This window comes from Rhineura floridana, chromosome 2 (genome assembly GCF_030035675.1).
Source record: "Rhineura floridana isolate rRhiFlo1 chromosome 2, rRhiFlo1.hap2, whole genome shotgun sequence".
In the NCBI taxonomy this organism is placed as follows: domain Eukaryota; kingdom Metazoa; phylum Chordata; class Lepidosauria; order Squamata; family Rhineuridae; genus Rhineura; species Rhineura floridana.
The window spans coordinates 94,373,622-94,388,254 of NC_084481.1; the positions used below are offsets into that span (position 1 = coordinate 94,373,622).

The following is a 14,633-nucleotide window of genomic DNA, read 5'->3' on the forward strand; positions in this document are numbered from 1 at the left end:
TACAATATAACCATTACAAAAGTAAGCAAAAACATTCTTGCAGAGCTTTGTGCTGGAGAGGAGATTTTATTGTACAACTTTGCACTCTACTGATGGTTATTTAGATGATGGTTATCAGGCACAATCACGTTCTCCTGTGCCAGAACCATTGAACTGAATGGCGGCTGCACACAAACCCTAATAGATTATGGCCACTGGAATGTTTTACCCCATCTTCTCTGGTCTCCCTAGGGGCATGATGTAGACTAAATACACATCGGGTAGCAAGTTCAAAAGCTATACGAGGCAGTGCTAGATTCATGACATCTCAATTTTGATACACTAGTTGGATTATCACCCTATTTTCTCTGCAAGGGCATGTGCATTACCAAGAAAGGTAATGGGCTGCCCTCTATATTCAATATGTGCCTTTCCAGCTAAGCAGTTGTGCAATGCACACTGGTAGTGAAAATAGTCTTGAGGGGGCTATGCAGTTTCAAAGTCCAGGAAAAACATGCTTTAGGCTTTCTTCCATTGATTCCTATATCCATGAAGCTACATACTTTTTTATGTCATCAGAACCAGAACTGCCTGGTCTACAGGTTACTGAACACACTGATGCTGACTCTACAAAAAGAGCTCAGAAGAAACACATAGCAAATAGCAGTTTGAGAGCTGACATTTGGTGGCCTGCTTCAGCTACACAGTCATACTGCTTTACCATAGTTGTGTAACACACAGGGAAAACTGCTACATCACGCAGTTTAAGATAGGTGGTAAATATACATCAGTGCTGAAGATGCAGTTTTACTGATCGGAGACTGCACATGATTTGCGCTTTGTGCTATAGCGTCGAAACATGGTCTCAAGCACTTTAAAGTCCCAGGGATTTGAATGAGTTGAACATGCTTAATGCTTTTTCTTTGAAATGTGATTTCAAACATGGCTTGCTATTCTTGCATAATGTAAAAACAGCCAGCCCCATTTGTTGTTTAAATAGGATGAGGAAAATATACCCTTTTCAGCCAAAATAAAAGATGATGGAGCCACAACAGACACTTTTCAGAATAGGACTTTTAAAGAGGAAGGTAGGAGCAGCAGATTCACCTACCCTCTTGGGTCCCAATAATAAACAACCCTGGCACTTTGAGCCAGCCTCGTGTTTTCTTTCTTAAGCTCTTAGGCAGACTTGCCATCATCCTGCTGATGACCTTCACTCTCAACCATTTAACCTCAATGTCTTGGCAAAGAAGGTTTTCCTCTCGCCCCTTGGCTGCACAGCAATCCAGGCTTCTTTATATGTGCTAGTGCTAGATGCTGGTAAAGCAAGAGATCCCCACCATTAGTCAAGTGAAGAACTGAAACTGTGCCTGAGCTGGAATAGCTGTCACAGAATATCTGGTAGACATAGTATCTTTTTTGTGATGGTACCATTTCGGAGTAGCGGCACCATTTTTTTGACAGTCCATGGCAACCATTTTGTGCTGGCACTCAACAGCACTTTTATCAAGGTACCAGTAAGGGCACCACATTTCTCCCCCCCTGCCCCAAAAAGGACTGGTTAGACCCCCCCCTCCAAACCCCCCCCCTAAAGTGATGGTCACTGTCATTATCTCTGACGGCACTTACCTGTTAGGCAAGAAGCAGTTCATGCCTGCAATCTTCCTAACCATACAACAGGTAACCATGACACTATTAGAGCCCACAATCCTGACAAGCTGTTCAGTGGCGAGTACATTCCCCAGCTGACCGATGCTGGAGTTTTTTCTGGTATAAACGCCATTGTTTCTGTGCAGACGAAGGGCAGTCCAAACACAGAGGCCCATCCCAGCAAGCAGATAGGCCTTGGTGAGATGGGGCAAAGATCTTTCCCCACTGAAGAATACCCTCAACAAATACTCTTTTCAAGCTTTTCAGAGAATCTGATTGCCCTCGGTTCCGTTTCTGATAAGAGATTAAAGGAAGCGGAAGAGCTGCTCGTGACTGCATGTCCCCCATCAACTTTTGCTAAGCAGAAGAGAAAAAAAATCCTCTCTGAGCTGGCTATGTTTTGAAAGAGCATTTGGCATGAACTCATCACTTCTCCGACTGTTGCACTGCTGCTAGTGACAGAGGAAACTGGTGCTTATTGGGCACTACTTTCAGACAGCTCCCGTGGCCTTAGGCAAGTCACTGATGCCTTGCTTTAAGATTCCTCTGCTGCTTGATGTGGCTTAGATGTTTCAGAAGGTCATAAAAATAGTCACATTTAACCAAAACTGCTGTTGAATAAGTTGCTCAAATAACACACGTTAGCAGGGGCTGGCTGCCTGTCCTCTCCTTTTGCCATTTGTCCTGCACCTCAGAAGAGGGAGGGAGGGCGGAGGGCTGTTGTTTTTCATCAGCATGTTTGCTGCTGGAGACACTCCAATTCTCAAGAAACAACAGGCACAGGACTCCTCTCCGTCCCTTGTGCACGAAGGGCCCAAAGTAGTGCTCGGAAGAGAAATCAAGTGACTTTTTCTCTCTGGCCGATACAGAGGCCGAGAAAGTTAAAACCAGCTAAAAAGCCCCAGGAATACTGACAGCAGTCATCACACCAAGTAAGAGGGAAGCTGGAATTAGGCAGAGCCTCCTAGATTGCAGAATAGCACATAGAGCCACATCTTGTTTGTTACACCATCACGTTGCTGTGCTGGTGGCACAACACCCTTTAACCAAGAGAGCCAAGGGCTGGCAACGCAGCCACCACAATGCAGTAGATGCAATTCACTATTTTTTCCTTAAACGAGACCTGCTGGATTTTGCGGGTCAGAGTATCTGCCATTTAGCTTCCAACTCCATACTCGGCATATATACACTTCTAAACTTCCCCCACAAAGGCAGCTATTTGGATTCCAAAGCATCATCCTATACAGCCAGGCAGCAACAGAGAGGCAAAAACATAACCTTGTAACCAGCACACTAGCTGAGATTGATTAGCGCATGGGCAGACACGCGCTACTGCACACAGAAGGAGCAGCAAGGAGGAATTATACTAACGGGAGGACAGATCACCTTCATGTAACTCTCATCACAAATGACCATCTCAGCTCTGAGGTGCAGAGGACCCTGTGGCAAAATAAAATGTTGCTGTGGAGATCAGGAGCTGCTATACCTACCCTGTTCCTGAACAGCAAGAGGGGATTGCAGGATAGAAGGGAAGCCTTGGCCATCTCACAGTATCTTCTGGCAGCCCTTACCCAAGCAAAGCTCCATGAGCAACAAAGGAAAAGGCACCTGGTGCAGTGGAACAGGATAAATATTCACTTACGGGGATAATATAGAGGCTCACACTAAATCTGGCAGGCACATTCTGGGCCACCCTTAGCCTGGGGAATCAGAAAAGACTTCCCTGCCGTATCCCACTTCCTTTGGCAAATAGTGCTATCAGCACATAGGTGACACACTTTGTTGACAAGAAGGTCCGGCTCCATGGAGATCAGCGTGTAGGGGCGGGACACACTAGCCCTTTCAGGGAGCCGCACGGTCCACTTACGCTGCAGTGCCCGAGCACTGCCAGCCAAGTCTGAGCTGTCCCAAGTGGGGCAGCAGCAGGTCCAACAGCTACTGGGAGAAGATGCCTTTGAAACGGATCTTGTCTTCATCTTCTTTCTGACGTAAGCGGGTCTCCAGACTGCGCAGCTCCCGTGCAACCACGGGGCCCAATGATGGATCCAGCTGCACGACTTTGGCAAAGTCGGCCTGTGCTTCAGCTGCATTCCAAACGGCGGCATGTGCCTTGGCTCGCTTGAAGTAGGCTTTGACATTATCTGAGGGGACAGTCACCATCTGAGTAATGCATCAAGGCTCCACACAGTATGGCAAGGCCTACCTGAGGGTTTATTCCACTTGCATCCTGGGCACACTACAGACACGCACACCCTGGGGTTATGCATTAGGACTAATTTATTGAATATGACACTCACAGCCCACCTTTCTTTCAAGGTGGCCTGAAGGGTTCTCTCCCTCCCCAGTTTATCTTCAGAACAACCTGGTGAGATAGGTTAGGCTAAGAGACAGTGACGGGCCCAGTCAACTTCATGGCCAAGTGAGGATTTGAACCCTGATCTCCCAGGTCCTAGCCCAATACTCTAACCACTACACCATGCTGGCTCTCTGCAACCACAGCAAGTCTCCTCTGCCTCTAAGTGCAGTCCCTTCCAACACAGGGATAGAGTCTTCCAACCACACAATGCATTAATAAAAGGCCACTGCTTCCAGGTCTTCCCTAGGGCCCCACTGTACAGCAAGCGAGATTCCTTACCTTCATACTTGTTGAGAATGGAAGAGCAGTGATCCAGCACCTCATAGTACTCCTCATTCAACAGCTTACACTGGCAGTAATTCAGCAACAAAGGGGTGATCTGTTGGTCCAGCTGGATCCAGTCTGGGGATCCCGGCTGCTCCTGGGACACAGGATAGGGAAATGAGCGTGAGGCACAGCTGGAGAACTGCAAGGCTTTCCCTCTGTTGGAGAACACGGGCACAATGACAATGGTTGGGCTACTCAATCTAGGGCCCTGTTGATGTAAAGGGAGAGGCCTCCTGCAAGCTCTGCCATCAGAGCAGAGCTTGTTGGACGAAAGGCAGGGGAAGGGCTCTAGCAGGAACTGCTCTGGGAGCAGGAATACACTTTTATTCAGTGGCAACCCTGGCTGTTCAATAGCGGCCTATACTTTCATCCTGCCGCATAATGAAAGCGAAGCAGGATCCCTGTTCTGTCCAAAGCTGACAAGCCCTCCCTTTTAACCTGGCCTTTATTCCCACAAATGTGTAGACAAAAGTGAAGCTGCAGCGGTGGGAAAGGCAATGGCCTTGATGCAGCTATAGAGGAAGACAGGCCTTCCGTCACCTTCATCTGCAGGTTCTTCAGACAAGCAATGGCATCGTAGTACTTGGCAGCAGCCTCCTGCACCTTGCCTTCCTTGTAGAGCTCGTTGCCTTCCTGATGGATCAGGGGCACGGCCTTCAGCTTCTCCTCATCTGACATGGCCCAAGGATCCTGCCGATACGAGCCAGGGGCTTCCACCTAAGCAAGGCACAAAGGCAGTGGGCTGGGTTAGATCCTGGGGCCAAAGAGCCATTGTCCTAAAAACACTGCAAGACCCAGCCTGACTCGTCCCTCCCCTAGAGCTCAATGCACCCCCACTCATCTCAGATGAGGTGCACAAAGTTGGGATTGGGAATGGAGGACAGGAGGTCTCTCATTAGCCCAGACCAGCTGATCCTTCATTCCTGTGTGATCCCTTTTAAAAGTGAGCAAAATCATCTCATATACTTGGCAAAAAAAAAAAGGCAGAGACCAAGACAGACTGCCAGCATCCCAGCTGCATCTGAGGGGCCCCTGCTTTCACCTGCCTTTTTGCAAATTCATATACCCACAGACGAGAAAAACTCCCAGACACCCAAAGAGCCATTCCCATCTGTCGGGAATGCTTTGATTTGGATTCTGGCATTGAGCTGGGGGTTGGACTTGATGGCCTTATAGGCCCCTTCCAACTCTACTATTCTATGATAAGAGCCACCACTCTTCTGATTCTGTCTGTGCCAGAGGACCTCACCTTTCCTTCTCCCTCACCTTGAGCATCTCAATGGCAAAGATGAGGGGCTGGGGATTCTGCTGGAGCTCATCAAGGTCCGGGTAACCCAGCGACTGGTGCTCGTGCATTTGAGCAATGCCACAGCAATGTCGTTGTCCCTCGAGTGGATCTTTCCCAGCCGCAATGTTCCTCAAGCTCTTTGACACCGTTGGATACAAGACCACATGCTGGAAATTTTGGACAAAAGTGTTTCATGAGGTTGAACTAATCACAGACCAAACAATTGTCCAAGACCCAAAGATTGCTCTTTTGTCAATACATGACTCAGAAGCTCAAGACCTTAGCCAAAAAGATCTTATTACCCATCTCATGACAGCAAGAAGATTAACTATATCTAAATTCTGGATATTGTTAAATGCAAACTTAATGGACACATGGTTTCAACAGTTATGGGACTTGGAGAAGTTAACCAACACAATCCGTGAGTGAAGAAATAAGAAGAAATCTGACAGGTTTTATGTTGTTTGGTTCACTTTTATTAAATAGGCTGCAGCAAAAGAACATGGATGGAGAGAGAGTGCCAGCTTCTCATGGTGATTTAGAGAAAGATGATTTTATTTGATGAACATGTTGAGTGGATTTGATTTGATTTAGATTTGATATGCTGCACTCATCTGCGGGGTTGGAGATTGTAAATATTAATGTTTATGTTTGTTTATATTTGAAAACCCAATAAAATAAAAGTTAAAAAAAAAAAGACCACAAGCTGCAGAGAGAAAGGAAAAGATCAGACAGAGTTCTTCTTGCTGGGGGAGGTGAATCTCTCTCATGGAATACCATTTGTACAATAGATGAGATAAAATGTGGTGCATGTACTAAAATGGTACATTGTGTCTAAAAAGAGCAAGGCCAGCATTCCATCATCCATCCCAGATCTGAATACTTTAAGAGTTGTAGAAGGGGCATTTGGAAAGTTTCAGGTGTAGTACCAAAGTTAACTCAAATTCTGCACCCAAAAAGGTGAATTCTGTGTGCAATATGCTAAAGAACTTTGCACTTATTTGCTTCTTCTATACAAATTATTCTGTTATTGCATCTTCCCAGGCATTGCTACACACAGTTATGAAGAAACTTGCTTTTTAAAAGAAGTGTGTGTGTGTGTTTTTAACAAGAAAGTGAAGCTTTCGGAGCTGTTGAATTCCATGCCCAACACCAATTTCTGTGATCCTGCACCAGGGCAGCCAATGTGGTACCGTGTAGATGTTTTGGACTACAAGTTCCATCATACCTAACCATTGGCCATTCTGGCTGAGGCTGATGGAAGTTGTAGTCCAAAACACATTGGCTGCCCCTATCCTATGCAATCACAAGATACATGCAGGCCTAACAGTACCTACTTTGAGGAAGGCAGTAAATACATGCTAAATGTGACACGTTATTCAAATTCATCTATACTACTCTTTGAACACGCACACCATTTCCCAGAAACAATCACCAATTTTCTATGGTGGCACCTACTCTGTGGAATGTTCTTCCTCTTAGAAATGGTAGCACCCACAGCAATGTGTTTTCACTGTCTGTAAAACAGATGCGGGGAACCTGTGGCTCTCTAGATGTTGCTAGACTGCAGCTCCCTTCACCCATGCTGGCTGGAACTGATGGGAACTGGGAGTCCAACAACATCTGGAGGGCCAGTTTCTCCACACTGGCAGTATTCACCTAGGCGTTCATTGCCCACTAATATCTAGTCATAGCTATTCTTCTGTTTTCATATATGGCATTCAATGCTAGTCCTTTGCAGAGAAGACCCACTGAAGTTAATTACTAACTCAGGTTCATTCATTTCAATGGATCTACTTTAAGTAGGATTTGGCTGACTACAACCTATTGTATTTGATTTAATGTAGACTGGGGTGAGGGAGAATTAAATAAAGAAAAGGTCACCCTCATTCCTGTGTTACAGATGGGGAACTGAGGCTCAGTAACCTATCCACAGCCTTGGAGACTATGGGAGACGCAAGGAGTTGGGCAGAGGCCTTCCCTGGCCTGGAATGGTCTAGCCACTTCCCACCCTGGGCCGTGCTAGCTCTCAGCAGTTGCAAGGATTACCTTTGTATCGCACAAGAACTCAGCCATCTCTCCCTCTCGCATGGTTTGCAGAATAGTCTCCCACACAGGCAGCTTGAATTTCTTGCCAATTATTAGTTCCATGGGCTTGCCTCGTGTACGACTGTCATCTAAGACTTGCTGGTCCAGACTGCAGAGCAGGGTGCGATAGTGGAAGGTAGCCTGAAGCCAATGGGAAGAGCTGTTGATTAAGGGCACCCCACAGACACAGTGGAACTGCAGAGTTAAGTGTTCAGCTAGATCTCCAGCCCACCAGGGATCCCAATTTGGCCTGCCAGGCCATTCCTGGCAAACCATGCCCACCTGTCATCATATGTGATGTAAGGCGTAGGGCAGGCCCCAACATGCCTTCAAAGGAAAAATAGAGAGCTTAAATAGAACTTCCAATTATTTGTTTTCTAGACCAAGGCACTCCCATCAGCTGATGGGCAGTGGGAATGTGCCTTGATCCAGGATCACCCAAGGATTTGTATTGAAACCCCTCCTAAAAGGGAGATGGGAAAAAACTCCATTTTAACAAGGGTTTCAACCCAAATCTCTTCATAAACCTAGAGCAAGGCTCTTTGAAGGTGCACTGGAAGTGGGCCTTCAAACAGGCTTGTAACCTATCATCAATGTACATCAAGTGATTGACAGGTGGGTGGCCTTGCCCACATATCCAATTTGGCCTGCAAGGGTAGGACAGATAAAGATCTGATCTGGGGGTCAGGAAAGGTTCCTCATCCCTGAGCTAGATAGACTATGTAAATCTGGGGGTGAATGCCCAGAGGAGTGAGGATGACATAAACTACTTGTGTCACTAGAAGGAATTTCAATCCAACTTCCAATACGCTGGTGAACAATAGTGACATCTCAGAACATGCAGACTGAACATTGCCCTCACCATTTATACGGGACAGAGCTGGTTCGACCAAGCTGAGAACACAGGTAGGTAGAGATTTTGGCTTTTTAGCAGGTCCATTTCATACGATGTAGGAATTTAGCCTTTTGTGTGGTGGCACCTACTCTTTGGAACTCTCCCATTACACATCAGACAGGGGTCAGCTATGTTATCTTTTCAATGCCTGTTGAAGACCCTCCTTTTCCACAAGCCTTTCAAGTGGAGAATTTTATCCCACTGTGTATCTGCATTGGACTTCAAAAAAATGTATACATGTTTTTATCACTATATCACTTTGGGATGTTTTATGGGAAGCGATTCATAAATTAAAGGAACAGATTTGAATCAGATGGATTAAGCGACATGTTTATTTGGAGAAAAATTGAAAGATATATCTCTCAAGGAATTGAAACCTCTCTTTGACTTTTTGTGGAAAGAATAAAGTAATGTTTATGAGATTTGATGATTAATTAAGATAACTACTGGAGGAAAGTGATTTTATAATATAATTTTAAAGACAGGATTGATATATATTGTAGACCTATAACTGATCTGCGACAAATTGGAAGTCAACATTTTATTTTATTGTTTAGTTGTTTTTGTTTTGTTTTGTTTTTTGTCTTTGAAAATTTGAATAAAAATTAATGATAAAATAAATAAATAAATAAATAAAAGGAACCAAGATTTCTCCCACCACTGCCACACTATGACTGGAAAAGCCACACTTGCTAACTGCCATCACTGCCCAATTATGAGGATTAATATGCAAGGTGTGAACGGGTACCAAGGGTGTGGTTTTATCCATGAGATAAAGCTGACAGGGAACAAATTTCTTCTCATTACATCTCTGATCATAACGTGGGGAAGGGGGGTGTCACATCTCTTGAATGCTCGGAGAAAGATACTGCGTAGTAAGAAAAAAAGAGGTTCCAAGGATCGCTGGGGAAAATATAGGTTATCTATCACTGTCCTACTGTTGTTTAGGTTGTTTTTAACTTTTTAATTATGTGTTACAAATTGTTGTGATGCACCCTGGGACCTTTGCATGAAGGGCAGGTAATAAATTCTAATAATAATAATAGAGTTATTCTTGTTGTATACTACAAGCTTTCCATCACCAACAGAGATTAGAATGCAGGCTTCACCGTTCCCTGGCGAAGAAGGGAGGGACGGGAGCTCCCTGTTCACACTTTACCCACCCCAAAAAGGAAACTTGGAAGAGAAGCTGATGTGCGTGGAGTCATTTTGCGGATGTGCCCCCAAATAATATCCAGGAGCCGCGCCGCAACAGCAACAGGACCATCACTTTAATACACTAATGACCCACACACCCGCTTTCCGCCCCATCCCTCGAGATTAACCAGCCGTATATTCGAAGTGAGCAGAAGACAAGGAGCAAATCTACTTTTGTGGGCGTGACAAATCAGCATAGAGTTAGCAGAATTCTAAATGAACTGAAACGTGGGTAACAAGCTAAATTTGCATACCTCTCTCACATCCCCCATGACACTATCCTCCCCGCGCACGCGCACTTTAGTTTAACCTGCGCATCATCGCCGTTCGTTCGCGCACGCGCGTTTCCCGGGCCCTATTCTGTTATCTCAGCCCCGAGAAAACCGCGTACGATCTTTTCACCTTGGTGCCATCTTGATAATCAAGTAGCGGTCCTTGACCTTCCTGCATCAACCTCTTTTGGATCCCATCCGCCCGGAGCTGCGCGATCTGATCCGCCATGATGGCTCCCCTCGCAAGTTCTGTCTTCGATACAACCTTCGTTCTTTTCCGTTGCCTACCGCTGAATTGCCGACGCCCGTTTCGGTTAGTGCCGGATAAAATCGGCTATTTCCGTATCCGGCTTCGGACACATCTGGTAGCAGTCGGAATCTTTCGGAAAGATTCGGGTTCAGCGAGTGCTCGCTGTACTTATCGTGGAGAGGAGGACAGCTCTGCACCGGGGAGGGGCTCTCAAATGCTGCCGCTGGGGCTTGGGCAATGTTCTGACCCCTGTCCTAAAAAGTCTGCGCCTCCATGCTTCTCTTTCGTCTTCCTTTGCGCGTCCGTCGCTGCTTGGAGTCTGCTAGAGACAGGTGTGCAGTGATAATGGCTTTATACAGGAGTTACAAAGTCTGCAAATTTAAAAGACTTCGCAAACCCATTCCTCAGCCGGGCAGAAGAGAAAACATCGGACGTCGGATCTTTTAAAAACGAATAACGAAGCCCAGTTATATCAGTTGGACACCCAGTAAATGTAATGTGGACATGTTAACATTTGCCTAACAAAATGGAAAATAGCTGAAAGACACTGTGAATATGAAATAGCAATATATTTAAGCATACAATTTTTGTAGCATTTAGCAGTATTTCAAACAAGTTGCATATTAATATCAGCAGTTATAACTAAATTATACAAAAATGCTACTTACTTGAAATAAAACAACATATTACACAATAATTTATAAGATGCCTACAAGCCATCTATTTTTTTTCTGCAAAGCATCTGATCCAAATTTCTGTACATACTGGAATATTAAGTTCTCTATATCAGCATTCTTCATTAAAAGAATTAAGTAAATTTAATTAAAATGTACTTAATGTGACCCTTTCTGCAGTAAACATTGCCCTTCCCAGGACAATCCTAACCAGCTGCGGACCTGTGCTTGCTTGCTCTCCCCCTGCTGTGCCAGCAGGGCCCCTCCCTGCCTCCCATAGACAAGCTGCTGGGCATGTTCGAAGCAGCACTGGGCACCATCTCCAAAGGCGCAGCAGACCAAGAAGTTGCCACCGGCCACTCTCTTTACCCATCTGCTAGTGCTGGTGCCCAAGGAAGATGGAGTGCTGCAGGTGATGAGGACTTGATGGACAGACACCCAGTTAAAAGTTCTTTTAAAATGGCCCACCAGATGTTATTTATTCAGCTTGAGCCTCTAAAGTAGCTGTGGCTCTAGAGATGTTGAGTTCTCAATTCCCATCAGTTGCAGTCAGCATGAGGGATGATGGGAGTTGTAGTCCAGCAACAGATGGAGGGCCACTGATTCCTCATCCCTGCTCTAAGGACAGATGGGGTATATACATTTTATGAATGTTGAAATCTCACAGTAGCATGTTAAAATGTTGTGGACTTATTATTTCCTGACACACACATAAACCTCCCCTAATGTTCTCAGGAAAACTTAAAGATGATTAAGAGCAGTGTGGAATCTGCCATTGCCTGAAGCTTCTAAAACTAGAATGAAACTGCAGAAGAAGGTGAGACTGCAATATTACATCCAATTTTGTTTTGAAGCAAGTCCCATTGAACTCAGTGGGCTTAATTTTTAGTAGATATGAAGCACTGCACTGTAAATAGATCTGTTTTGCTTTTCTACTAGTCCTCAAAGCAGTTCACAACATTTATAAACATACAGTGGAAACACTCTTAGAACGGCCCACTTAAAACTTGCATCAGTCACTCTAGCAGGAACTATTGTCTGATGTTTTTTCCCACAGGGCATGTAAGATGGCCCTGTGATATTGCGAGGAACAGGCTGGGCAGCTGGAACAGGAACAGGCGTTTGATGTCTTCACCAGCCTTTTCCTCAAATTATGTATTGATTGGGACAGGCTGTGTGGTGACAAGTTAACATACAAAGCGCCTCTTTTCCCCCTGTTGTCTCCCCTGTGAATGCTTTTTTAATTAATTTTTCAGCAATTTTGTAAAATACAAAAATTTGTAAAAGATAAATAACAGAAATCCCCAGAATTACAAATAATATTGCAACAATTTATCCAGGAAGATCAATCAGGGTTTTTACCTAAAAGACAATTACATGACAACGTCAGGAATGTCTTGAATGTGTTGGAATATTTAGAACAACGAAATGATAAACAAGCAGCTTTGATTTTTTTAGATGCTGAAAAAGCATTTGATAATTTGAATTGGAAATTTATGTTTCAGGTTTTGGAGCAAATGGATTTTGGAGACAATTTTATAAAATGGATTAGATCGATTTATACATCTCAGAAGGCTCAGATAATTGTTAACGGAGATTTAACGGATTCATGTGAGATACAAAAGGGTACAAGACAGGGATGTCCATTATCTCCCCTTTTATTTATTCTGGTCTTAGAAATGCTGCTTAGAGATATAAGGCAAGATAAAAGGATTTCGGGATTAAAGATAAAAAAAGAAGAATATAAATTGAGAGCATTTGCTGATGATTTGATAATTGTACTAGAAAACCCTTTGGAAGGAATTAATGTATTGATGGATAAATTAAAATAATTTGGACCATTAGCAGGATTTAAGATCAACAATCAAAAAACAAAGATGTTGGTGAAAAATTTAACTTTAAGGGAACAGAAAGAGTTAATGGACAAGACAGATTTTACAATAGAGAAAAAGTTGAAATATTTAGGTATCATTATGACAAATAAAAATTCAAAGTTTCATAATAATTATGAAAAATTATGGACAGAGATTAAGAAAGATTTGCTAAAATGGGATAAACTACAATTGTCATTAATGGGTAGAATATCTGTGATAAAAATGAATGTATTACCGAGAATGATGTTTTTGTTTCAAACAATACCTGTAATATCCTCTGATTTACCTTTTAAACAATGGCAAAAAGATATCTCTAAATTTGTATGGCAAGGAAAAAAACCAAGAGTTAAATTTAAACTACTACAAGATGCCAAAGAAAGAGGAGGACTGGGATTACCAAATCTGAGACTTTATTTTGCTGCCTGCTGTCTAGTCTGGATAAAGGAATGGATCTTATTGAGGAATAAAATACTATTGGATTTGGAGGGCCATAATTTGAAGTGGGGATGGCATGGATATCTATGGTATGACAAAGTAAAAGTAAATGTAGACTTTAACAATCATTTTATAAGACGTCCTCTGTTGAAAATATGGAATAGATATAAATCAAGGTTTTATTCGAAAATACCATTATGTGTCTCAAGTCAAGAAGCGTTTTACAGAAGAGAAATGGCTGGAAAAGAGAAATGGTTAACTTATCAAGAACTATTAGAAAATGTACATGGAGAATATATAATGAAAGAGAGAGAACAACTGACAAAGGAAGGATATAGTTTTCAATGGTTTGCCTATTTACAATTGTTAGAAAGATATAAAATGGACAAGAAAATGTATGGGTTTGAAATAAGTAAATCTGATTTTGAAATAGGATTGTGTACAAATGATGAAAATATAATTGCGAAAATGTATAAACTCTTACTGAAAATGGATATGGAGGAAGAACAAGTAAAAGAGTGTATGGTAAAGTGGGCAAAAAATTTTGGTTATAACATACAAATGGATCAATGGGAAAATATGTGGAAAAAAGGCTTGAGATTTACACTATGCTATAATCTTAAAGAAAATTTCTATAAAATGATGTACCGTTGGTACATGACTCCAGAAAAGTTGTCAAAAATGTATAGTAATGTTTCTAATGTTTGTTGGAAATGTAAACAACAAGAAGGATCATTTTATCATATGTGGTGGCTGTGTAAAAAGGCAAAATCATTTTGGGCACAGATAGGTAGGAAGATGCAAAAAATTCTAAAGATAAATATTCAGTCAAAACCAGAATTTTTTTTATTGGGTTTTATGGATAAACAAATAGAAAAGAAATATGGAAGAATAATATTATATATGATTATGGCAGCAAGATTATTATATGCACAAAAGTGGAAAATGGAATCAACACCAACAACGGAAGAATGGCTATTGAAATTAATGGACTTAGTAGAAATGGATAAATTGACATGTCTACTTAGAGAAAAATCGACAGATACATTTCTTAAGGAATGGAAGCCTCTCTTAGACTTTTTGTTGAAAGATCAAAATAAAATGATGATATTGGGATTTGACGATTAACTAAGACAGCCTATGGAGAAAAGTGATCCTGTATGTATACATTAAGGGACAGGTTTGATGTATATTATATACTTATAGCTGATCTGCGACAAATCGGAAGTCAACTATTTTATTTTTATTTTTTTTGTTGTATTATGTTTTTTGACTTTGTTTTGTTTGTCTTTTGAAAAATTTGAATAAAAATTATTAAAAAAAAAAAAAAAAGAAATCCCCAGAATTA

At 42.6% G+C, this 14,633-nt stretch overlaps 1 protein-coding gene across 4 annotated transcripts; it reads right to left on the reverse strand.

Moving 5' to 3' along the window:
* Positions 1–1,566: 1,566 nt before the first annotated feature.
* Positions 1,567–10,528, reverse strand: AIP (aryl hydrocarbon receptor interacting protein). 4 transcript variants are annotated; one of them, XM_061609439.1, is made up of 6 exons: positions 10,183–10,498; positions 7,650–7,829; positions 5,579–5,767; positions 4,853–5,029; positions 4,265–4,406; positions 1,567–3,770 (listed from the first exon to the last, which is right to left on the reverse strand). In XM_061609439.1, exons 1-6 carry the CDS (start codon positions 10,279–10,281, stop codon positions 3,565–3,567), a joined length of 993 nt encoding a protein of 330 aa, XP_061465423.1. In that variant the 5' UTR covers positions 10,282–10,498; the 3' UTR covers positions 1,567–3,564. The 4 variants fall into 4 exon arrangements, with proteins under 4 accessions (XP_061465423.1, XP_061465425.1, XP_061465424.1 ...); XM_061609441.1 differs by lacking the exon at positions 10,183–10,498 and adding an exon at positions 10,035–10,125; XM_061609440.1 differs by lacking the exon at positions 10,183–10,498 and adding an exon at positions 9,747–9,832.
* Between the last annotated feature and the right edge of the window lie 4,105 nt (positions 10,529–14,633).

Bases quoted from the DNA above. Each gene is read 5' to 3' on its own strand.
- AIP (XM_061609439.1), bottom strand. From the start codon at position 10,281: ATGGCGGATCAGATCGCGCAGCTCCGGGCGGATGGGATCCAAAAGAGG. The intron at 5,030-5,578 runs GTGAGGGAGAAG...TGCCTTGCTTAG, and splicing joins TTGCCATTGAGATGCTCAAG to GTGGAAGCCCCTGGCTCGTA. The intron at 3,771-4,264 runs GTAAGGAATCTC...CTGTCCCCTCAG, and splicing joins CATTCTCAACAAGTATGAAG to ATAATGTCAAAGCCTACTTC.